Source organism: Apodemus sylvaticus, chromosome 13 (assembly GCF_947179515.1).
Source record: "Apodemus sylvaticus chromosome 13, mApoSyl1.1, whole genome shotgun sequence".
In the NCBI taxonomy this organism is placed as follows: Eukaryota; Metazoa; Chordata; class Mammalia; order Rodentia; family Muridae; genus Apodemus; species Apodemus sylvaticus.
Genome location: NC_067484.1, coordinates 73,344,870 through 73,368,368, shown reverse-complemented (window position 1 = coordinate 73,368,368; position 23,499 = coordinate 73,344,870). Strand labels below are relative to the sequence as shown.

The following is a 23,499-nucleotide window of genomic DNA, read 5'->3' as shown; positions in this document are numbered from 1 at the left end:
ATGTGTGGGGGTTACAGCTTAGAGGCCACTCTCTGGCTTTATTCCCCCAGGATAATGTCCATCCTGACTCTTGAGACAAAGTCTCTCACCAAAACCTAGGGGTTTCCAGTTAGCTAGGCTGACTGGTTATGTGAGCCTCAGGGACCCTCCGGTCTATACCTCCCAGTGCTGGAGTTACAAGTGTCACAACCGGAACCTGCTGGGTTTTCTACATGGGTTCTGGGGATCAGACTTATCCTGATAAGAGGCTGAGCTTCTACTATCCAAGGCAGACAGCAGAGCTCCAACAGCCAGAGAGGGCCGAGTGCTCCCCTCCAAGGCAGCAGAATGCAGCGTGTGCCCCAAAGAGGAAAGTCCACTGGCAAAGCATCCTGGAGGGAAGGAAGGGCAGGGGAGCAGGACGTGGGTGTCCTTCCTGCCCTTTCTGCAGTGCCCTTTCCTCTTGATCCTGGGAGACTCTGAGAGAGCTTCAGGGCTACAGGACGGGTACTGAATATGCAGAAGAGAACTTCTCTTTGAGGGCTGTGCTCTGGCTTGCAGGAAACCACACTGATAACGCCCAGGCGGGAGTCATGGACGCTGTTCCTGGCAGCGCAAACTGCTTAGCTCTCCACAGGCTGGATGTATATTCCTCAGATAACTAAGTTTTCCTACATTGAACTTAATTTTCTTAAAAGACTTTAGGAAAAGACTTTTATTTTAGGGTATTTAAGAGACAAATTTTTTAAGGTGGACATTCTTTGTGCAGAACCTCAATGCTATCTATTGCTTTGGCTTCTCTGGGCAAAACTACAGTTTTACTCAAATGCTAGACTTACATTTGAAAAGGGTATGGCAGAAGACAGAGTTCATTTGGGTTTAAGTATTGGGAACACATGGGCTGGGTAGGGGTAAAGACAGCAGTATGCAAATAAAATAACATGATCCTTTCAAAAGGTCACCTCACAGTTCTTCAAGAGGTCTCCTCAGTGGGTGACATAGAGAGCACAAGTGGTCATAAGCATGAGTACACACACACACACACACACACACACACACACACACACACCACGTGTATACACAGAGCCTCAGAAACCAGAAGCCTGGACCTGTGCTGTGGAGGTTGAGATGACAGAAGGCTCAGGGCCAGTGTTTATTTATCATCTGAGCCATTTGGGTTCCCATGTGCAATTTATCCTTCTTCACCCCTCCAAATCCTGTCTGTTAGGTATCAGAGCAGGAAAAACACTCATGGGAGTCACCAGTTCATTTCCTCTTTGCATCTGGAATGGAATCAGGAAGCTGCCAGGCCATGGCCCCACCGCTGTCATGTCTTTTTCTGTGCTTGGAGGAGGATAGGCTGTTTATCTCCACCATTCCTGCCCCACGATTCCTTTTATGCCCTGCTCCCACTGTTTTCCTAGCTGCTGGAATGTTCTATGAACTTCTCAATCTGTCACCCTTGGCAAGCTCCTGCTCCATCTCCCTTCCAGGTCTTGTAATTCACATCTGCCCACATTAATTTAATTTTTTTTAAAGCAAAGAAGTTACAGATGCATATATAACCCTTCCTCTTGTCAGTTGAAGTCCCACAACACAAGCCAGCTGCCAGGTAAATTAAGTATTTCTTTGATAGAAAGTGATAAGTACCAGAGACTAATCAGAGGAAAACCAACACACACAGACCTATTTTCACATCAGGAATCCACAGGATTCCTGCTGGTTCCTTTAATAGCAGGAAGTGTGAAGTCTGAACCCTGGTAGGTTGGCAGACTGAGACAGCTTCCTGCTGCGATAACCAAGGACATATCCCTCACCACTGAAGAGCAGGGTCTCTGTTCTTCAGAAGAAGCTTTGAGTCCTGCTTGAGCTTTTTTTTTTTTTTTTTTTTTTTTTGTCCTGGAAGAAGAGTCATCAAAATGCAACCTCCCAACAGGCTGCTGGGATTATTTCTTTATTAAAGGTGAGGATATTTTGTTTCATCAAACTGAATAACAAAATAAAGTCAGTTACCCCAGGAAACCTAACAGGATTAGGTCCATTGTTCAAGCAAGAATAAAAATTTCTTACCCAGAAGACAATCTAAAAACAGGACAGATTTCACATTCTTGCATTCTTTTGATGTATGGATGGTTTCACATGTGAACAAATGTAGTTTTCTATCTTATACCTTTCAATTTATTCCTTTTGAGTTTTGCTTGGGGAGTTAAAAAGGTAAGACTCTGGGAGAGAAGAACAAGCGCATATGAGCGGCCAACTCCACAATTATCATGGGCTCATTTTCCCCCCTTTCCTTATCTTATTACTTAGTCCACGATCACTATCATATCCCGTGTTAATAAGTTTTTGTCCTTTGTCTGCCTGGGCGAGTGACAGACGAGGAAAGGTCATCAAGAGGGTGTGAAAGCTGAGTCCTTCTGTGTGAACACTGAGTAGGTACTGTGGGAGAAAGGCTCTAGAAAGAGGGGGTAATGGTTTAAGTAAGAATGGCCCCCATAGACTCATATTTAGTGCTTAGGGAGTGGCATTAGGGGGTGTGGCCTTGTTGGAGGAAGTGTGTCCCTGGGAGTGGGCTTTGAGGTTTCAAATGCTCAACTCAGGCCCAATGTTCTCTCTTTCCTCCTGTCTGCTGATCCAGATGTAGAGCTCTCAGCTACCCCTCCAGTGCCACATCTGCCTGTGTGCTGCCATGCTTCCAACCATGACACCAAACCTCTGAACCTGTAAGCCAGCCCCAATTAAATCTTGTCCCTTACAAGAGTTGCCTTGGCCATGGTGTCTCTCCACAGCAACAGAAACCCTAAGACAGAGATGTTCTTTATAAATCCTGGAGAAGGGGCAACTACAATTAGGGAGAGAATATTTTCAGATCAAGCAAGATGGTTTAGTAGGTAAAGGTATTACTGACAAGCCCGACACCTGATTTCAAGCCTCAGGACCCACATGGTGAGGTCGAGGTCCCAGGAAGGAAAACCTTAATATTGCTGAAAGGTCAGAGATTGAAGCCGGACTGTGCTTAAATGTTAATGAAAGGACTGCCCATGAGTAGGGAGAGGCAAGAGGGTTATGAATAACTTATTCTATATTTCTGTAAATGGAATTATTAAATCATAAAATCACTTCAACTATTAAAAATAAAGGTGTACCACATATTTTCAAATTTACATAAAATAGTTATTATACATGGGAATGTAAGTAAGTGAGAGTTTTAGCTAAGCATATGTGAGGCCCTGGGCTCCATCCCTGGCACCAAATACAGAAAAATAGATATTGCTGAGTGTTGTGGGAGGCATTTCTCATAGGGACTAAACAGACGAGTAAGAAACACTTCCCAGAGACTTCCTTTGGAGTACTGGGGATCCTGTGCCCTGGTGACCTGGTCCACCATTCATGGCAGAAGGTCACACTCACTCCTGATTCTCACACGTCACCTAGAACTCTTTCCAAAACAACTATGCTAGACTTGAGTGTGTAGCGTGAGTATGCTAGCAGAGCATGTGTTTGGCAAGGGTGAGGTTCTGAGTTCTATCCCTGGCACCACCTCAATAAAAACAAAACCCTGTTGCCTAGGTCCAAGTCTATTAGGATTATCTCCTAAAACTGCGATATCCTGACAAGCTTCATTTTAAAATAAACAACAAGAGTGCTTTAGTGTAAGTAGATCCCAAATACTGTCTTCGGGACCCATAGATGTTCATCTGAAATACCTAGAGGGACAAAACCAGAGAAGCTTGGACGCTAATGTGGAATTTAAAGGTAGTTTGTGTACAATGTTGTCAAGTGGTGTGTGTGTGTGTGTGTGTGTGTGTGTGTGTGTGTGTGAAGGTCCAATGAAAAGTTTAATTGGCCCTCTAGGAGAAGGAAAGGCAACCTGGGGGCCAGATAACATGGCTTCTAATCTGACTATACCTTAGGTGAAATATCTTGACACCTCTGCAGGAATCTCAATGTCTCAGTGTTAAAACAGGGACTGCAGTGCCAGCCTCACACAAACCTATGACATTTCTCACTTCACAACCCCATGATCCCATTGGGTCTCCATCTGTAATGCCACACTGGCTCCCAAGAACCCCTCAGTAGCTCCGCTCAAACAATGCTCTGCAGCCAAGTCTATTATCAGCTCGACCTGCTGTGGTGTACAGGAAGTGAATGAGATTTCCTGGGTCTCAGACTCCTATTTCTGAGAACTGCAGCTCTAGGGACAGGTCCAAGGCAGCAGCTGCTGAGTGCCTGGCCCAGGCCCATTCTATCGGCACCAACTGCACAGTGCAGTCCCCATATCCCACTGCGGCTGCCTGATAAGAGGCTCAGCTACTGTTTCAGGCTTATCAGGGGCAGACCTGGGTAGTGAGCCCACTTCTATCAGCATACAGAGGGAGGGAAAAAGCTCTCTGAAGAAATATAAACCCTCACACTCATACACAGCCATGGTAGCTGTCTCTCCCTTCAGCTGCCCTCTCTCCCTGGCTGGCATACAGGATCCATTTCACTTTTCAGGAAGATATCGATATGATTTTATGATTAAGCAACAAGATGCTATGGGCATCCGTACTCAAGAAGTAACTAGGCTTCAAAACTGCTTGGGATCTGAAGCAGAGCAGAGGCTGGACACGCGCTACTCAGGAGGCCAAGCCTGCATGTGGTGGAGCCATCTGGGTCTCCTTAACTTGTGTGTGTGTGTGTGTGTGTGTGTGTCTGTGTGTCTCTGTGTGTGTGTGTGTGTTTGTGTGTGTGTGTGTCTGTGTGTCTCTCTCTATGTGTGTTTGTTTGTGTGTGTGTGTGTGTGTGTGTGTATGTGTTTGTGCTTACCACGAAGTTATTTTCCCCTTGATATGAAGTCACCTAAAGTACACGATGATCCAAGGGAAAGATGACACAGACTGTGGTCTCACCATGAGTGACCTACTTTTCTTGTCTTGGGTCTGCTTTTCATCACTGCTTGTGGCCCTGTCACAGTTACTCTCTGCTTCTTCCATGTGGTGCCAAATTTATGAGTACCTGCAGAAGCCAGCTTTTCATCCACAGATTCACGAAGAGGAAAAGGCTTAGTTAGCTGACAGGTTTGCATTTAGCCTTTGATCAGGTGTCCCACTGGCCTGGGGCTGTGCTGACGTGGTGTGCAGAGCTGTACGCAGGGCATGCTGTACCTCTCAGACACCCAGTTCTCTTTGCTTCTCCCAGATCTTTCTCAAACATCACCTGCCCATGTCCTCTGGCTTTACCCTATAAAATGACACTCCCTTAGGCTGGGGAGATGGCTCAGTTGGTAGAGTGCCTGCTTTCCAAGCATGAGGATCTGAGTCGGATCCTCTGTACTCACATTAAAGAAAAGTATGGTGGTGTTTCTGTAATCTCACGGCTTGGGGAGGAAATAAGGGGATCCCTAAGGCTCCCTGGTCAGGCAGGGAGACTCAGACTGATGAGATAGATACCTTGTCCTACCCAACCAAATTTTAGCCTAAGGTGGATGGTGTCTGAAGATCGACAACCGAGATTATCCAAGACCTCCATATGCGAAGGCATAGACATGCATGCTGTACTGCCTGGTTCTGTGTGTCAGCTTGACACAGGCTGGAGTTATCGCAGAGAAAGGAGCTTCAGTTGGGGAAGTGTCTCCATGAGATCCCGCTGTGGGGCATTTTCTCAATTAGTGATCAAGTGGGGAGGGCCCCTTGAGGATGGTACCATCTTTGGGCTGGTGCTCTTGGGTTCTATAAGAGAGTAGGCTGAGCAAGCCAGGGGAAGCAAGCCAGTAAGAAACAACCCTCCATAGCCTCTGCATCAGCTCCTGCTTCCTGACCTGCTTGAGTTCCAGTCCTGACTTCCTTTAGTGATGAACTGCAACATGGAAGTGTAAGCTCAATAAACCCTTTCCTCCCCAACTTGCTTCTTGGTCATGATGTCTGTGCAGGAATAGAACCCCTGACTAAGATACATGCATACTCTCACATTTGCATCTTCATATAGATGAACATGCATGCACATGTATACATACACAGACAGAAACAGTCAGTCTGACAGACAGACAGACAGACAGACACACATCACACTCATCCCTTCTCTTCTCCACTTTCCTCATCTCTTCCGATTGAATGTTATCCCTAACCATTAGTACTATCCGATGGATTTAGCCTTCTTCCATGTGTCCGTCCATTCTCACTAGAACATCACTCTTCTTGAGAATGACTGATTGTGACCCTCATTGTCACATCTTTGGGGCCTGGCACATAACTGATGTTTAACATATAATTTCTGGGCTTACTGGTACTGGTTGAAGAGGCAAAAAGGGAAACTGAGGGCAAACCTGCATAGATTACCTGCTCTTTATCCCTAAGTCATCTCTCTGCATGTAACCCACTTACTCCAGTCAACACACACACACACACACACACACACACACACACACAGGTATGCACATGCTATGACTCACATGCATAAGTCAGAAGAAAATGTGTGAGAGTTGGTCTTCTGCCTCTATCATGTGGGTCTCAGGGACTGAACTCCCATTTTCAAGTTTTACTTCATGGTAAGTGCATTTACCGACAGTGCATCTCAGCATCCCTTGTGTGACTTTAAAACCATCCATTGTGGGAGCAGGGGAGATGGACCAGTGTAAGCGTGCTCGCTGTGCATGTATGAAGACCTGAGCTTGCCTTCTAGCATCCATGTGAAGGGTGAAGTCTGGCTGCCTCTGTAGCTGCACCCTCGGTTACATGGCTGTCCTCCAGTATAACTTCAGGCTTGGGGACAGACCCTGCCCCAAAGGAATTAAGGCAGAGAGTGATCAAACAGGTGCCTGTCACTTTTTCTAGCCTATGGAATGCACAGGTGCACACCCTTGCACACAAGGGCACCCACACACACATTTCAGGTATACAGGGGACACCTCCAGTGTGGGGGTCAGGGTGGTACTTGTAGATGAAGTTTCATGACACACACAGAGACCACCAATGACTTCCTAACCACCAATAGCCAGCCCCCACTCCTGCCTCAGCTCCCCTCTACCTCGGGAATCGGAATCCAGACAGCTCTCCTGTCTCCACACACAGAAAACTCCTTGGGACACTTGTCACACTGTGTCACAGGCACAGCTGGCAAGACCAGGCCAGTTCAGGGTCAGAGAGAATCCTGCCTATGCTTGGGAGATATTGCTTTACACGGGGCAGATACAGGTACTCTTAACCCCAGAGTCTCAATTTCCAAGACTGAGGACTGTTTCCCAAGTAGGGATACCTTCAGTAGGACACATGAAGTGAGCCTGGTCTGGCCCTCCCATGTGGGAAGTCTGCCCATATTGGGGTGCCACATACCATTTTATGAACATGGGAGAGCAATCGAGGAGTCCCAGCTTTAGGCTCAGGGGGAGCCGGTCTGATACTTGATATGCCTGCTCCACATTTCCTTCTGAACCTGCTCAGGTGACCTGAGGCTTCTCTGAAGGACGGTGGCAGAGCCTAGGGTGCCCATTTTTGCACAGGAGGTGATGAGATGGTCAGGATCAACTATAAGATGGCCCTTGGCTGGCAACCAGGGCAATGAAGATCAGGGATAGGTGCTATTGTGCTTTTGGGGAAAATTAGTTAGCCAGATGTGGCCTGGGTGGCTTTGTGTTGCTGCTTGGACCCTGACCTTAGCTGCAGAGCTCCCTTCCATAGATACCCAGCCCTGAAGCTGGTCTCTTTAGACAGCTATAATGGGATAGGCTGGGTCTCGACTTGGAAGTTACATCACTCTGTCTGTTTACGTGAGGAGCTGGCCGATTTTTTTCTACAAAGTTGGAGAATAAACAGTTTAGGCTAGGTCAGTCTGTGGCAACAGCTCAGCCATCACAGTGAGACATTGCAGCTGTGTTCTAGATATACTTTACACAAACAGGCGGCAGGGCTAGGAGGATATCTCAGGCAGTAGTGGTTTACCTTGCAAACACAAGGACCCGAGGTTAATCCTCCTCGAACTCATGCAAAAATGGGAGCACATGCTTGTAAAGGGGGTGTGGGTGGGCAGAATCCCAGGGCCCTCTGGCCGGCCAGCCAGTCAACTAATTGGAGAGTGCCAGGTCAAGAAGAGAGCCAGTGAAACCTAAGATTGTTTTCTGTTTTCTGGTCTGTACATGCATGTGCACACACATGCACCCTCACACAGGAACATGCACACCAATCTGCCCACACACATACATTAAAAAAAAAACAACAACAACAAACCAAAAGAAACAAACAAATGAAATGTACCAGAGGAAACCAGGCAGTGCCTTGATGCTGGGCAGCCTGCTGTATTCAGGGGGAGGGGCAGGGAAGCATCAGTCTGGATACAGAGGAATGAAGGCATTGGCCAGCTCTGAGCCAATGATACATTCTGATATGAAGGCTCTGTGGTGCTCATGAGTTGGAAACGTGGGCTTTTGGGCATCTGCGTGTTTTAAGATTAGCATCAGCCACTCCCGCCGTTGACTGGGGCATCCTCGAAGATGCACCCCCCTTCCTTTAGGATTGTCTGTTTTCCCTGTGAACAGCAAGCATCACTTCGCTCCAATGTTTAAAAACATTGTTTTGAGCTGGCTCTAAAGGATCTGGGATTCTCACGTAGGAAATGACCCAAGGGTAACTGCCAAAGCCTGGCAAAGAACAAACGTGCTCAGCTCATGAGAAGGAACTTTCTTTCAATCTTGTGAATGAAAACTCTTTTTCTAAAACCCCTCGCTTCCTGCACACGTGAGGGATAGTGTTACAGAAGAGACATTTAAGGAGTCATGCTGAGTTTAGACCATAGCCCCCTCTCCACTCACAGGGAGGTTCTGTGCTCCATGATAGGATACACATAACTCAGTCCTCCATCGCACAGGAAGGTGGGTGATGCCTTCTGGAAGCCAGGCCGCTTGTTTGCACCCCAACCCCCCACTTTTCTATTTGTCGTCCTTCCAATTCAGCCTGACTTAACTCATTCTCTAAGTTATGCCTCAAGTGACATAGAAACCCAGAGAGTTTGCTTCTTCAGTACAAGGTGGTGTGTGTGTGTGTGTGTGTGTGTGTGTGTGTGTTCATGCACATGTGTGTAGTTGCGTGCGTATGTTAGGGTATGTGTTCAGGCCACAGATGAACCTTGGAGACTGTTTCTCAGTGTTGTTCATCTCATTATCTGAGACAGGGCCTCCCCACTGGCCTGGCACTCTGATCTCAAGAACGTAAGGCTAGCTGGATGGCAAACTCCATAGTGCCACTAGTCTCTATGTGTCCTGCACAGGGGCTACCTATACCCCTATGCTATGCTTTTCTAAGGTTAAACAACTCCTGGTTGTATAGCAAGTGCTTTCCCTAGTAACCTATAGCCCCAGCCTAGACAAACTGCTTTGATTCAGCTATGTGAAACTATATCATGTTAAGTAGAAATTCAGTATAACTTAGCAGTAGCTGAAGAGCTGGTTGAGGCCAGGCTGAGTACAAACTTCTTGGATCTGTTCTTTAAAGGCCCACATGTCTGTTTAGATATTAACTCAGCCATTAGGAAGACATGAGGCAGTTGGATTCCAAAGCTGAGTCTGTGCAACAAAATGCCCTTCGACAGAATTGGGCACATTGTATTCCAGACATGACTTGTACCCAATGCTCTGTGTGTAGGCATCCTAATTGTTTTCACGTCTCAGGCTGGAGAGCCATGACAAGGTGGAGTTATTCTGCATATGGTCAAACATAGGTGCATGAGATAGTCCGCCAACATCTGTGAATAAGCTGTTTCCATTCTAGAATTTTCTATCCAGCTTCTCTCTCAACTTTCCAGGTTTTCTTTATTTTTTTTTAAAATAAGAATATTATTGAATTAATGTGTGTGCATGTGAATATGTGTTTGTATGTGAGTATTGCTCATGTGTGTGCTTCAGATCTTCTGGAGCTGGCGTTACAGGCTGTTAAGGGCTGCTTGATGTGGGTTTGGGGGTTTGAACTCATATCCTCATAATTGCTCTTAACCACTGAGCAATCTCACCAGTCCCCAAATTTCCAAACTTTCTTTATGGTGTCAACCTGGCTTTGCTGAGGTTAGGTTAAGAACTTTTTTCATAAGCCGGCTGGTGGTGGCACACACCTTTCATCCCAACACTAGGGAGGCAGAGGCAAACAGAAGAACTCTGAATTTGAATTTCAGACCAGCTTAGTGTACAGATCAAGTTCCAGGACAACTTGGGATATAGAGAAACCCTGTCTTGAAAAACAAAAAACAAAATTAGAAATAGACAAACAAAGAAAGAAAAAAAGAGTTTTCTTCCTGGGATGAATTGGTAAAATGACAGTGCGGTCTAGACATTGGTGAATGACAAACTATGATGAGACCTTTACAACTTCACGTGGTAGAAATCAGTCGTCTAGACGGCCCTGTGGAGATCCAAGCCCTTGTGTCTTCGTGGAGAGCAGAGTAAGCAGTGGCTAACTGCTGAGAGCCACTGGGCCACACGTCCTACCTCTGTCTCAAGCTAGACATCACGAGGGTCCCAAGGCAGTGTGGCTCCTCAGCCTCTTCCTACTCAGAGGCTCACCTGGAGATTCTTTCTTTTTTTGTACTTCAACAAAGACTTTTTTTTTAATGACTTGATACTGTTGGTGATAGAAAATTAACTAAAACTAAAAATATTTGCAGTGGAAATTTGAGGTAATTCCGTCATTTTCATGAGCATGACTTAGGGTGGGGAACTTCAGGTGGGAAGGAAGCCATTTCTTTTGAAATTTCAGGGACACGTGGCAAGGATTCCAGTTCTGTGAGATGTGTCTGAACTAGGTGAGGCTGTACCAGGTGCTCCCACGTGACACAGACCACCTTGGTTCTCTCGGGTTCTTAGGTCTTGACTTCCTAACCAGGTTCCAGTCACCAGTATCCATGTGCCTCTCTCTCTGTCTCCTACACGCCTCACTCAGACAGGACTCATTGGATTAAAGCCACTGCCTACAATCTGGGAGATGGTTCAGTAAGAGACGTACTTGCTGTGTAAGGGTGAGAACCTGAGTTTGAATCCCCAGAACACACATAAAGCTAGGTGTGGTGACATGTCTGTAATCCTAGCACTCCTATAACGTGAGGAAAGACAGGGACAGAAGAATCCCTGACAGCTTGCAGACCAGCTAGCCTGGCATGCACTGTGATGAAAAACAAGTGACCTTAACTCTAACAGGGTACATGGCGAGGGCTGGTACCAGAGGCTGTCCTGTGACCTACACGGCACGCTCTCACACACATTCACACATATACACAGCATTACCCATAGCAGCTCTGGGGTGGAGATATTCTCAGAACTCACAGAGGGCATTATTGTCTCCTGACAGCAACCCTAGCAAGCATCTGCCCACTGTTTCCCCTTTGGGGAAGAAGCGGGTGGATGCACAGATAGGACCCACACAACTACAAACTGCCATTATGTATCTGTCTGCAGACAGCATTACCAGCTGCTGTTACAGATGGACAAGCAAGATGGGTGAGGAAATGCAGGCCCCAGGGATAGGTCAACGGTTTGAGGCTTTTTTTTTTTTTTTTTTTTTTTTTTTTTACTGTGACTGATAGTACAGGCCTCTTGTCTCAGCTACCTGGTGGGTTGAGACAGAAGAGTCTCAAGTTCAAGCCCTGCCTGGATGACTTGTGGACACCTTGTCTTAGAATTTAAAAGAGGCAAAAAAAGGCAGTGGGTCCAGCATGTGCCTCACATGCACAAGCTCACAGTGATATGAAAAGGAAAAGTCTCAGGAGACAGCTGGGCTGGTGACGTGCTTGTTCCCACACATGAGGTCTGGGATTGGTCCCTGGGACCCCCATAAAAAGCCAGATGAGGTGGTGCACATGTATAATACCAGCACCGGATGGTATTATATGTGTGCACCACATGTATAATACAGGAATCTACAGGGATCGCAGCGAGCTAGTCTAGCCAAATCACTGAGTCTAAGTTCAATTAGATACATGGCCTCAAAAAGTAAAGTGCAAAGTGATTGAAAACAGAAAACTGACCTCTGACTTCCACATGCACATGCATAAACACACATGCCCCCACACAGGAATACATAAACACACGCAGGCCACGCACTCACCCAGAGAAAGGAAAGAAGATGAAGAAATGAAGGCCTTTCCTTCTGTGAACAACCAGATATGGGAATGACCTTGGGTCTTTCTGGGGTCAAGTAGAAAGCCCCAGCCTGGCAGCTGACCAAGTCCTGGGGAAGAGGAGACATATCTGGTACCAAGGCACCCTCAGGGGTGGAGGTGAGGGGATAGTCATTAGAAGGTGGAGGATATGGCCTTTGAACCCCTAGCACCACTGTTATAACTTGGAATTAGTAGCGTCTACATAGAGGGCATTGTGGTCGGATGAAAGGCTGCATGTGTGACCCTGAGTTGGGTGGTGTGGGTCTTTGCCATGTGACACTTGCTGCCTTTCTTTGGATGCCTAGGCTAAGGCCCTGACTTCAGGCTCTGCCCATCTCTGTGGTGATTAAAACGTGAACACCCCTCACAGGCTTGTGTGTTTGTAAATTCTCAGCCCCTCTCTGGTGCTATCTTAGAAGGCTGTGGACCCTTGAAGGAAGTAGGTCACTCCAGCCTGCCTGGAGGGTTATAGTTCCTCCCCACTTCCTGTTTGTGCTCTGCTTCCAGACTACAGTAACAATGTGACTAGTCTCCTCCTGCCTCCATGCCTTTTCAACCCTGACAGATTAAATCACCTCAAACTGTGAGCCAAAATAAATCCTTCCTTCCTCAAGTGGCTTCCTGTCAGGAACCATCATAGCAACAGGGAAAGTGACTGACACACTAGACTATACACCGAACACAAGTGGTCAGTGTAAACCCTAGACCAACAGTTCTCAACCCAATGGTCATGACCCTCAGGGGTCACAGATCAGATATCCTGCATGTCAGATATTTACATCATGACTCATAACAGTAACAAAAAATACAGTTATGAAGTATCAATGAAATTATTTTGCTGTTGGGGTCACCACAACATGACTAACTGTATATAGGGTCGCAGCAGTAGGAAGGCTGAGAACCACTGCCCTAGACTCTCCATCAGGATGCTCTGCTAATTCTTTCTGCCTAACTCCCTCTTAACAACTTTTAGTTGTTGCTTGTGTGTCTCCTAAGTATTTTCAAGCCACTGTCTTCCCTAAAGAGTATCCTCTTCTACCCACTGACCTACAATTCTTAGGTCAATACCATTGTTTCTGGAATAATGAACCACAGGTCTCAAACTTTTAAATCCTTTTAAATGAAGGATAACCCAGTTTCATGGTTTAACATGCCAAAGAAGGGTTCGTGAGATGGCTTTGTGGGTAAGAGTGCTGTAGTCTTAGCCTGATGAAGAAAGGTTAGGTCAGCAGAACCCACCGACAGACAGATGTGGTGGTTCACATCTGTAATTTAAGCACTCTTACAGTGAAAGAGGAGGCAGAGTGGCCGCTGCCCTGGAGGCCTGTGGAATCCACAGCGCAGCAGAAATAAGAGACCCACCTCCCATGCCTCAGTGTGAAAGGACAGAACTGACTCTCGAGAGTTGTCCCCCGACCCCCAAATGTTGCCTCCTGACTTCTGCACATAGCATGCCTCCCTCCATTCAATAGTAACATACAAAATCTTTACAAAAGAATAAAGTAAGAGAAAGAGGTAGGTATACAGGCAGGCAGACAGAGATGCTGAGAGACAGACAGAAAGGCAGGCAGGTAGCTAGGTGTGGGATGGTAGCCCAGCCTTTGGACCACAAGTTCCTACCATTGAGACACAGATCTTTGCTCTTGGGGATACCTTCTTTATGACAAATATTATATTTTGTAGCTGTAAAGACAAGTGCTCTGCTCATCTCCATGGATCAACTTCTCCCTTCTGGTTCTGTGATTCTCTGGCAGTACCGTGAGTGAGCTCTAATTCCTGTGTCCTGGGGTGCATGGGCCTGGCTGAACCCCTCACCCACACTCTCAGTGATGTTGGTGAGGAGACAGGAAGGGAGGAGAGGACAGGCAGGGCTGTCTGTAAAGTCCCCTGTCACCTCCCTGGCTTCAGTGCCATTGCACGCAAAGGGAGATAAAAATACCGCCCCTGGGGCTGCTCAGGGGTGAAATGAGATAACGTGTGTGTGCTGCTCACAGGCGGTGTCTTCTCCCTGCTTTGAGTCATGCAGTCTGCCACAGTGAGAGGAGTAGGAGGAAGTGCCAAGAGAGGTTCAGAAAAGAGAGAGACCTCGAAACTGACAAGGGGAAAAAGGAACTTTCAGGCATCCCTGAGATTCATTTTCCTAAAATGAGAGGTTCTTCAGAAATGGAAGGAAGGAGTGGCATTTGGAGAACATCATATTCCACCCCCTGAGTGCGCGCGCGTGTACACACACACACACACACACACAGGGACAGGATCCAATAAAGTAGGGGCCTGGTTCCCCTCAGGACCTCTCAGGAGCCTGCTGTGTGGGCAGCGAGAGAGGAGAGAATGGAAAGGGATGGGGGAAGGGGAAGGGGAGGGTGTCATTCCTCAGGAAGGGGAGGAGGAGAAGGAATAAGAGGAGGCAGAAGGGGAAGAGGGAGGAGGAGGAGGGAGAGGAAGAGGCCTGCCTCTTGAGAGAAAGAAACCAAAGCCTAGGCCCCAACTGTGGATGCTCAGAGCATAGCGCAGAGGAACAGAGGAAAAAGAAATGAAACGCTGGTTGTGAAGACACTGAAGGACAGAGAGCCTGAGGTCAGAGGTCAGGAGCAGGCTGAGCCTTTACTGTGCACAGGCTAGGAGACACCCTGAATACTAGTGGCAGAGCCAACAATTGCTCACAGTCCACCTTGGGCTACTGAGAGGCAGGGTGTTGCCCAGGGTTGGTGACCCTCTCCTAAGGAATAACAGTTTCTCCCCACAGAGTTGATGGATTTAAACATGAAGGGGCATGCTGTGAGGGGAGGCTGCCCTCCTGGCTTACGGGGAGTGCTGTTCTGAGCTGTGCTGTACTGTGTGTGCTGTTCTGAGCTGAGCTGTGACAGCTGTGCTGTGCTGTGCTGTGCTGTGCTGTGCTGTGCTGTGCTGAGCTGTGCTGTGCTGAGCTGTGCTGTGCTGTGCTGTGCTGGTCTGTGCTGAGCTGAGCTGAGCTGTGCTGTGCTGAGCTGTGCTGGTCTGTGCTGGTCTGAGCTGTGCTGTGCTGTGCTGTGCTGAGCTGTGCTGTGCTGGTCTGTGCTGAGCTGAGCTGAGCTGTGCTGTGCTGAGCTGTGCTGGTCTGTGCTGGTCTGAGCTGTGCTGTGCTGTGCTGTGCTGAGCTGTGCTGTGCTGGTCTGTGCTGAGCTGAGCTGTGTTGTGCTGTGCTGTGCTGTGCTGTGCTGTGCTGTGCTGTGCTGTGCTGTGCTGTGCTGTGCTGTGCTGGTCTATGCTGGTCTGTGCTGGTCTGTGCTGTTCTGTGCTGTTCTGTGCTGTTCTGTGCTGGTCTGTGCTGGCCTGGTCTGTGCTGGTCTGGTCTGTGCTGGTCTGGTCTGTGCTGGTCTGTGCTGGTCTGGTCTATGCTGGTCTGGTCTGTGCTGGTCTGGTCTGTGCTGGTCTGGTCTGTGCTGGTCTGGTCTGTGCTGGTCTGTGCTGTGCTGGTCTGGTCTGTGCTGGTCTGGTCTGTGCTGGTCTGTGCTGTTCTGTGCTGTTCTGTGCTGGTCTGTGCTGGTCTGGTCTGTGCTGTGCTGGTCTGGTCTGGTCTGTGCTGGTCTGGTCTGTGCTGGTCTGGTCTATGCTGGTCTGGTCTGTGCTGGTCTGGTCTGTGCTGGTCTGTGCTGGTCTGTGCTGTGCTGGTCTGGTCTGTGCTGGTCTGGTCTGTGCTGTGCGGTGCTGTGGAGGCTGCTCTCCTGTCTCAGAGGGAAAGCTGTGCCATGGTACAGGAGGGGAAGGACACTGTGGGGAGGTCCTCCTTGCCCACTTGCAGGATCTGATAGTCATGTGCACGTGGAGGCCACAAGTTAGCTTTAAGTATTGTTCCTAGGGGCCTAAAAGACTGAGTTCCCCCTTGTCTTTTAAGACAGGGATTCTCATTGATCTAGAACTTTCCAGTGGGCTAGACTGGCTGGCCAGTGAGCCCCAGGGCACATGCCTGCCTCTGCCTCCCCAGTGTAAGCCAACATGTGCTGCTGTCTCCTTTTCTTTCTTTCTTTTTTTCTTTCTTTCTTTGTTTCTTTCTTTCTTTGTTTCTTTGTTTCTTTCTTTCTTTCTTTCTTTCTTTCTTTCTTTCTTTCTTTCTTTCTTTCTTTCTTTCTTTCTTTCTTTCTTTCTTTCTTTTACGTGAATCCTGGGGAATCAAACTTTGGCTTCTATGCTTTCAGGGCAAGGGTTTAACTGACTAGTTCATCACCTCAGCCTAGGAAATATTTAATCTGCCAGGAGATATTCAATATTCAGAATATTCCCTTCATACAGAGATTGTCAGCATCCCTTAACTGGGCAAAGGCTAGCTATAACATTCTGGGACTCAGTGCAGCATGACAGTGTGGACCCCTTGTTAATACATGACAAAAACAGCAGTAGTGGAGCAGGAGATGAATAGAGCATCCTCTGCATGCAGGTCCTTGTGGGACAGCCAGGGTTACATAAAGAGGCCCAGCAACTTGCCCAAGGTCTTTGCTGGTTCATAGCAAATCCAGATTCCAAATCCTACTCACTAACCACTCCAGGCAGCCTCTTCACCACCAGCACATGGACCAAATCTATTTGTGTTACATGGTGTTTTAAAAACGACAGAAGAGAGCTTGGGAGATGGCCCAGTCGCTTACCTCAAGCATGGGGACCTCGGGTTGACTGTCCTGACCCAGCACTAGGGAGGCAGGGATAAGAGGATTCTGTGGTCAGATAGTCTAGACGAATTGCTGTGCTCTGGGCCAATGAGGAGATGGTTCACTGTGTAAAGTGTTTACCATACAACGAGAGTTTGGATCCCCAGAAGCCATGTGGAAACCGTAAAAGTTGGAAGTAGAAGTGTAGGCATCTGAACCTACAAGGAGATGGGGGCAGAGGCAGGAGGATTCCTGGAAGTTCTTGGGCCAGCAAGAGAAAGCCTATCTCAAAAAAAGGTTGGAAGACCAACACCCCACATTGTCCTCTGACCTCCACATAGACACCATGTGTCTTAGTCAGGGTTTCTATTCCTGCACAACATCATGACCAAGAAGCAAGTTGGGGAGGAAAGGGTTTATTGAGCTTACACTTCCACATTGCTGTTCATCACTAAAGGAAGTCAGGACTGGAACTCAAGCAGGTCAGAAAGCAGGAGCTGATGCAGAGGCTATGGAGGGATGTTTCTTACTGGCTTGTCTCCCCTGGTTTGCTCAGCCTGCTCTCTTATAGAACCCAGGGATGACACCACCCACAAGGGGCCCTCCCCACTTGATCACTAATTGAGAAAATTCCCCACAGCTGGATCTCATGGAGGCACTTCCCCAACTGAAGCTCCTTTCTCTGTGATAACTTCAGCCTGTGTCAAGCTGACACACAAAACTAGCCAGTACACCATAGTACTCATGACATCTGTATCTGTATACGCGCGCGCGCGCGCACACACACACACACACACACACACACACACATGGAAATAGAGACTAAGACACACAGAGAGATATGAATGAGAGGTGACAGATAGAGGTGAGGGTGTAGAATATCAAGGCAATAGAAAGAGCAAGGGCCTCAGAGTTAGAGGTCAAAGGGACAGCAGGCACTTTCCCAAGCTCGGGGCTCCCTAAGACATGGAAGCAGCTATGCACAGGGCTTTCTAGCAGCTGCTGGGAGGTCCTGACCAATCCCACCTACCCCCACATGGAATCCAGAGGCTTGGGCTGGGTTCTAGCCAACAGGCGGGAAAGAGGCCATTGTCTCTTTCTACCATGGCTAAAGGCCTGTACAAAAAACATTGTTTTAGAGGAATGCACAAAAATTAAAATTTATAAACCTGAGGGCAGCAGCTAGCACTCCCCCAGAAGGTCAGATTATATATGGATCAAAAGGAAGCACCAGGCCAAGCTGGGGGGTGGAGGGGGCAGGAGGGGCGGAGGGGAGATAAGCCTGCTATTCAGCTGTCGTGTGCTTTGCATGTCTTGTATTTGGTGTGGCGTCTGCATGTTTCAACATTTTATTTACTGGCCTTTCAGAATATGTCGAGTTCTGGCCTAGGATCTATAGGGGTGACTTCTCAAAGACACCTGAAGGGGCTTGTGGCCTTGAAATGGTGCTACCTTTGAGTGTTAATGTGGACTACACAGTCACCACCTGTTTCTGAATAGCTCACTTGACAATTCTTTGTGTCAGGACCTAAGCAGGAAACAGTGGGACACAGGGGAGGAGGTCAGATTCCTGAGAAGGGGCATGAGCAGACCCACGGGGACAGCAAAGTATCCCCTGTGTAGGTTTGTCTAGTGGATGGCTTCCAAGGTCGGGGGGGGGGGGGCGGTTTATGAGTTGGACTACACAAACAAGCCCTCGATAGACAAGCAAGCAGATGTGTTCAGGAGCAGGCGCCCTGACATCTAGGAGCTGGATACAGGTTGTGCAGAAGGCTGAAGCTGGAAAGGCGGACAGCATGGCCCATCAGGGGAGGTGCGTGCAGAGTGAGGCAGCTCTGACCACAGGAAAGGGAGCGGTGGTGCTGGGAGGTGGGCATGGATGGTGGTGGGATCACAGACCAGAGCGGAGAACTCCAGAATGCCTGGCAGCTGTCACCCAGGGCTCTGCTTTGGCTACTCAGATGCCATTCGTGCAGTGAACTGAACACTGGGCCTTGCATGTGCTCGCTGACCACAGGCCTTTTTGTGCACAGACGTCCACTCAGGTGGACCTCACATGTCTGGCGGGCCCGACGGCCTGGTTTTGTACTTAGTAGGTTGGAAGCCTGAGCCATTCAATCCTCCCCAAACTTCCAGTCCTTCTTCTGCCAAATACCCATTACTTCAAGCATGGCAGGGTGCCCCATTCAAAGTCCATACCAGGGCTTGGCCTAAAAGCACTAATACTGTCGTCACACTGTGAACTAATAGCCACCGCTGCTGGGAGATGGCAGAGAGGACCCACATCTGTAAGCCACTCCACTTTCCTCAAAGCCAGCACTGTTAGGCGTGACTCCGAGTCACTTCCGTTCCCGACTTAATCCTGTGAAGCTGGTTGGTTGCTCTTCCCACCAAGAGAGGAGAAAGCTGACACACTGAGATATTGTGATTCCTCCCAAAGCCGGTGAACGCCCAGGTCTGACACCCCACACGGACAGATAGGGAAATGGATGGACTGAGCCCTGGCAGGCATTTCCCCCCAAAAGTAATAGCATGTCTTATCAGAGCTGAAAAACACGCTTAGACTCTCTTCTAGATGGACAGGCATAGTACCCAGGTGACCACATTTCCTACCCAGCGGAGACGGTGAGACCAAGGAAGCACGTGGTGACTAGTAAGTGGTCATGGACACTAGAAACGGGTGTGGGAGCAGAGAGATTACTCAGTTCCTAGATGACCTGCTGTGCAAGAGAGAACCTGGATTTGATCTCCAGGACCCCCGTGAAAATGCGCAGAGTGATCGTGTGAGTAAAAAGCTGGGCACTGGGAAAATGGAGATAGGAAGACTCCTGGAGCTCACAAGCAAGTCAGTCTGTGGAGAGAGTTCTCACCCCTTAGTGAGTTCCAGGACAGTGACGGGCCCTGTCAGAAGCACAAGGGGAACAGCAGCACCGGAGAAGTGACAGCAGAGGCAATCAGCTGGCTTGTTTGCCTGCATAAATAGGTGCACCCACATATACATAAGTAAACACACACACACACACACACACACACACACACACACTGACATGACCTTTAGGAGAACAGTTTCCGAGTATATTTAACATTTTAAACACATAAAATATTTGTCTCATAGATTTAACCCCGAAAGCTTATAATTTTATCCTGAAAGCTTAGAATCACCTGTAGGTCACATTCCACTTACGAAGGTGGCTGTGCCAGCCACCCAGAGGTAACCTGCTTGGTTTACCTAACCTCTCCCCACTCACCATGGAAGCAGTTACCCACATCCACCGCACACACAGCATGTCTCTTACCCACAGTTCCCTGCTTCCCAGAGTGTTTTGCAAGCCACTAAATTACTTGCCCAACCAAGGGTACCCTGGGATAGGTTCGGGGTGCTTACTGTGCCAGTTCCAAGAGACTCGAAATGTCCCCAATATCTAGAGGGATTGCACAAGGCTGGAGATGTAATTTCACTTGGCACTTCTTGTCACCCTCTCTGCTTCTGCCAGCAACAGCAAATTCTATATAAAGCTGCCAAACCTGGCATCTCTACACTGAGCAGTGACCCCTTTCAACCAAGGGCAAGACACCAGACTGCCTGTGCATAACATGCTGGTAATAATAGTGACAATCAGGCCTAGCAGAATCCCTAAACCCTGGTAGGTCATGGCAGATCTGACACAGGGAAGTCAATTCTCTCTGCTCTGAGGCTCTGAGTAACTATGGCTTCATTATGGAGACAGGATATAGATACATCCTGTCTGAGTTAGCAGCAAGAAACAGGATCCCAGGGGTCTCCCATAGCAGGAACCTTGCCACTAATCCAACAGGGAAAGTAATCTGGTAAACGACATAAGCAAAGGTTATAAGCCTATTGGCCCCAGCAGAGAGGTGTTTGTCCCTATTAGTCAAGCAAGGCCTGAAGTGGAAATTTCAGAGAACTGTTTGGGGGAATCAGGTGACCCTCATCAGCCTAGACTTCCTTGGTGCCGAGATGAAATGAATACAGCAGTCCTGACTTCCTGTTCCTTAACCTGGGCCCTAAACACGTGTTCACATGTGTGAGTAAGCCAGGCCCTGAGCATGTGTTCACACGTGTGCCTGTGCATCCACACACAATGAGGTAAACGCGTTCACACAGGGTCACCCACACACAGGAACTTGAGTCAGAGACACTCGGAAATAAATGCGCGCGGGACCCTGCAATGCACACTCTCTGGTAAAGTTCACCTCGGGGTGGTGGTAGACATTTGTAAACACCTGTGCATCTCAGCCTCAACTGCCAAGTGTTTATTGATATGCACCGCAGTCTTACAACCCAGTGAGAATATTCCATGTGGGTGCTGAGCTGGAGCTAAGAGACGTGGTGGAGGTGATCCCAATACACGCAACATACAGGAGAACATGTACTGGTGACATGCACACACGCAGCACACAGTCGCCGACCACACAGCCCTCAGTATAAGGCACCTACCTATCCCCAAGCCACACAAGACAGGGGTCCCATGAGGCCTCCACCACCTGTATTTACAGGACTTAAGCAAAGAGTGGTGGCAGATTGGGGGGTGTTGTTCAGTCGGTAGTGTGTTTGCCTCACATACATGGAGCCTGGAGTCCCCTCTCTAATATGGCAAAAACTCTGTGTGGTGCTTTGGAGGTGGTGGTAGAAGTCATCTTTGACAACATGGCCTGGTCCAGGCTACAAACTATTCTAACTTACATACAACTCTGTCTCAAAACAAAAATTAAAATTAAAATTAAAATTAAATTTAAATAAAAAAAGGTTTCTATTATTTTATAATCGTGTTAGAAAACAGCACGTAGACAAACTCCTCTCTGAGGTGAGTAGTAAAACGGATAAACAGTCGTGTTCTTTTAAAAACAAAACTTTGGATTGCAAAAGCCCCAAAGTGGAGGAGAGCAGGGCGGGGAGGCCCATCAAAGTTTCCTACATCCGGAGACTCTCAGGGCTCCAGTCACCAAGAAGTTAAAGCGTTTAAAAAGACAGTCTTGTTTGTTTGTTTGTTGTTTCAGACTCCTAAAGAGTCAAGGACAGCGGATCCGGCAGGGTCTGCGCCTGTCCCGGGGGCCAGTGGGCCAGAAAGAACTGTTGGAGTTTCTTGGAGTTTTCTTGGCGTTGGCCCGGCTCCCTGGTGCGAAGTTGACCCTGACCGCGCGACTTTGCCTTGCGAGGGGGGTGGGGTGGGTGCCTGGTTGCTGAAGGCTCGGCCTCTCCCTCCCTCGGGTCCCGGACCCTTCCCAAGCCCCACACAAAGAAACAGCCCGCCATCGCGGGGCTGGTGGCCTCTCTGGACCGGGGGACATCTACCGGACCAGTGTCCCCGGCCTGCGGTCCCCCAGGCTCGGACTCCGCGCGTTCGGTGCGCCACAGTACGACCCGCGTCTGGCTGGGATCGGGACAGTCCCGGTACTCACCGAGGCGCTCGGGAGGCGGCGTGCTGACCGGGCTGCTCATCGCCACGCGGCGGCGGGGAGAACGCGGTGGGGCTCACTGCGGTGGGGGGATGGGGGCCAGGAAAGGGTCACCAGCTTCTGGACCGTGAACCCCGCTTCTCCGTTGCACCTGGGGCTCCCACTCCGCGCGGCCAGCAGAAGGGAGGGGCTCCGCTCCAAGATAGGCACACTTCAACTATTTTTTTCTACAACTTGGCCATGAGGTTTCCACCCATTTTTTTTTTAAACACACACCCGCCCACTTCCGAACGCTTTTCTCTGCGCTCTAACTTTCTGCTCACAGTTCTCCGTGTTTCTGTTTCCATCTGCCACTATCAGATAGAGAGCTTGTGGTTAGAACCAACCCCCGTGTGAACACTGGAAAAGTCCCATAGGAGACCCCGGTGTCCTGGCTAGCCACTGTCCAAATAGGGGCACGCAGGCCTTTCAAGCCTGGCGTGGATGCAGTAGAACCAGAACCAATCTAGACATTTCTTTTTAAAATTATCCTTCTTATTTAGCATTAATTGTATGTATTTACAGAATATGGTACAATATTTCAGGACATGCAAGGCTGTATGCTAATGATATCATTAGCATTAATAAAGGCTTTACCACTCTTTTAGAGATGTCCAGCCTGGTGTGTGTGTGTGTGTGTGTATGTGTGTGTTTAGTAACACCCAATCCTCTCTGTTACTGGTCACTAATAATTGCTACGGGACTTTCCTACTTTGAGATGACATTTTAGATTCTACAAAACAGATGTTTATATTTGTTTCTCTGTCCAACTTAGTTCACAAAATGTCTCTCACTTCTGCCCTTTCTGTGGCACCTGACAGGGTTTCTAGCTTGTATCAGTATCAAACTTGCTAGCATGAGGACCCGAGTTCAATCCTAGTGTCTTAGTTACTTTTCCTGTTGCCATGATGAAACAGGATTGTTGCTGATTTGTAGTTTGAGGGTACAGTCTATCTAGAGAAGGCATGGCAGCAGGAACCTGAGGCAGCTGGTCATGCTGCATCTACTCTCAGGAAGCAGAGAGGAAGAAGGGAGAGGGATGCTGGGACTCAGCTCACAGGCATTCCCAGATGCTAACATACCCAATTAAAAAAGGGAACAGCCAGATGCTGTGGTGCATACTTACCACACCGGCACTGGGGAAATGGAGGCAGGGAGATTCCAAGAGTCGACTGGTCAGCTAGCCTAGATTGCTTGGTGAGTTCCATTTGGTGAGTTCACTCTTGGTGAGTCACTGAGATACCCCGTTCTAAAAATCAAGGTAGATGGTACCTAAGGAACAGCAGCTGAGTGTGAGCTCTGAACTCTCTTCAGGTATCACTGTGAC

General features: G+C 48.4%; 1 protein-coding gene across 1 annotated transcript in view; it reads right to left on the bottom strand.

The window, feature by feature from the left end:
- The window catches only part of Gypc (glycophorin C (Gerbich blood group)), a 35,351-nt gene extending 12,953 nt beyond the window's left edge, over positions 1-22,398 (bottom strand). The window contains exon 1 of the mRNA XM_052156087.1: positions 22,137-22,398. Within this exon, the coding sequence (XP_052012047.1) occupies positions 22,137-22,176 (40 nt within the window). The 5' untranslated portion in view covers positions 22,177-22,398. The remainder of the gene's footprint in view (positions 1-22,136) is intronic.
- Between the last annotated feature and the right edge of the window lie 1,101 nt (positions 22,399-23,499).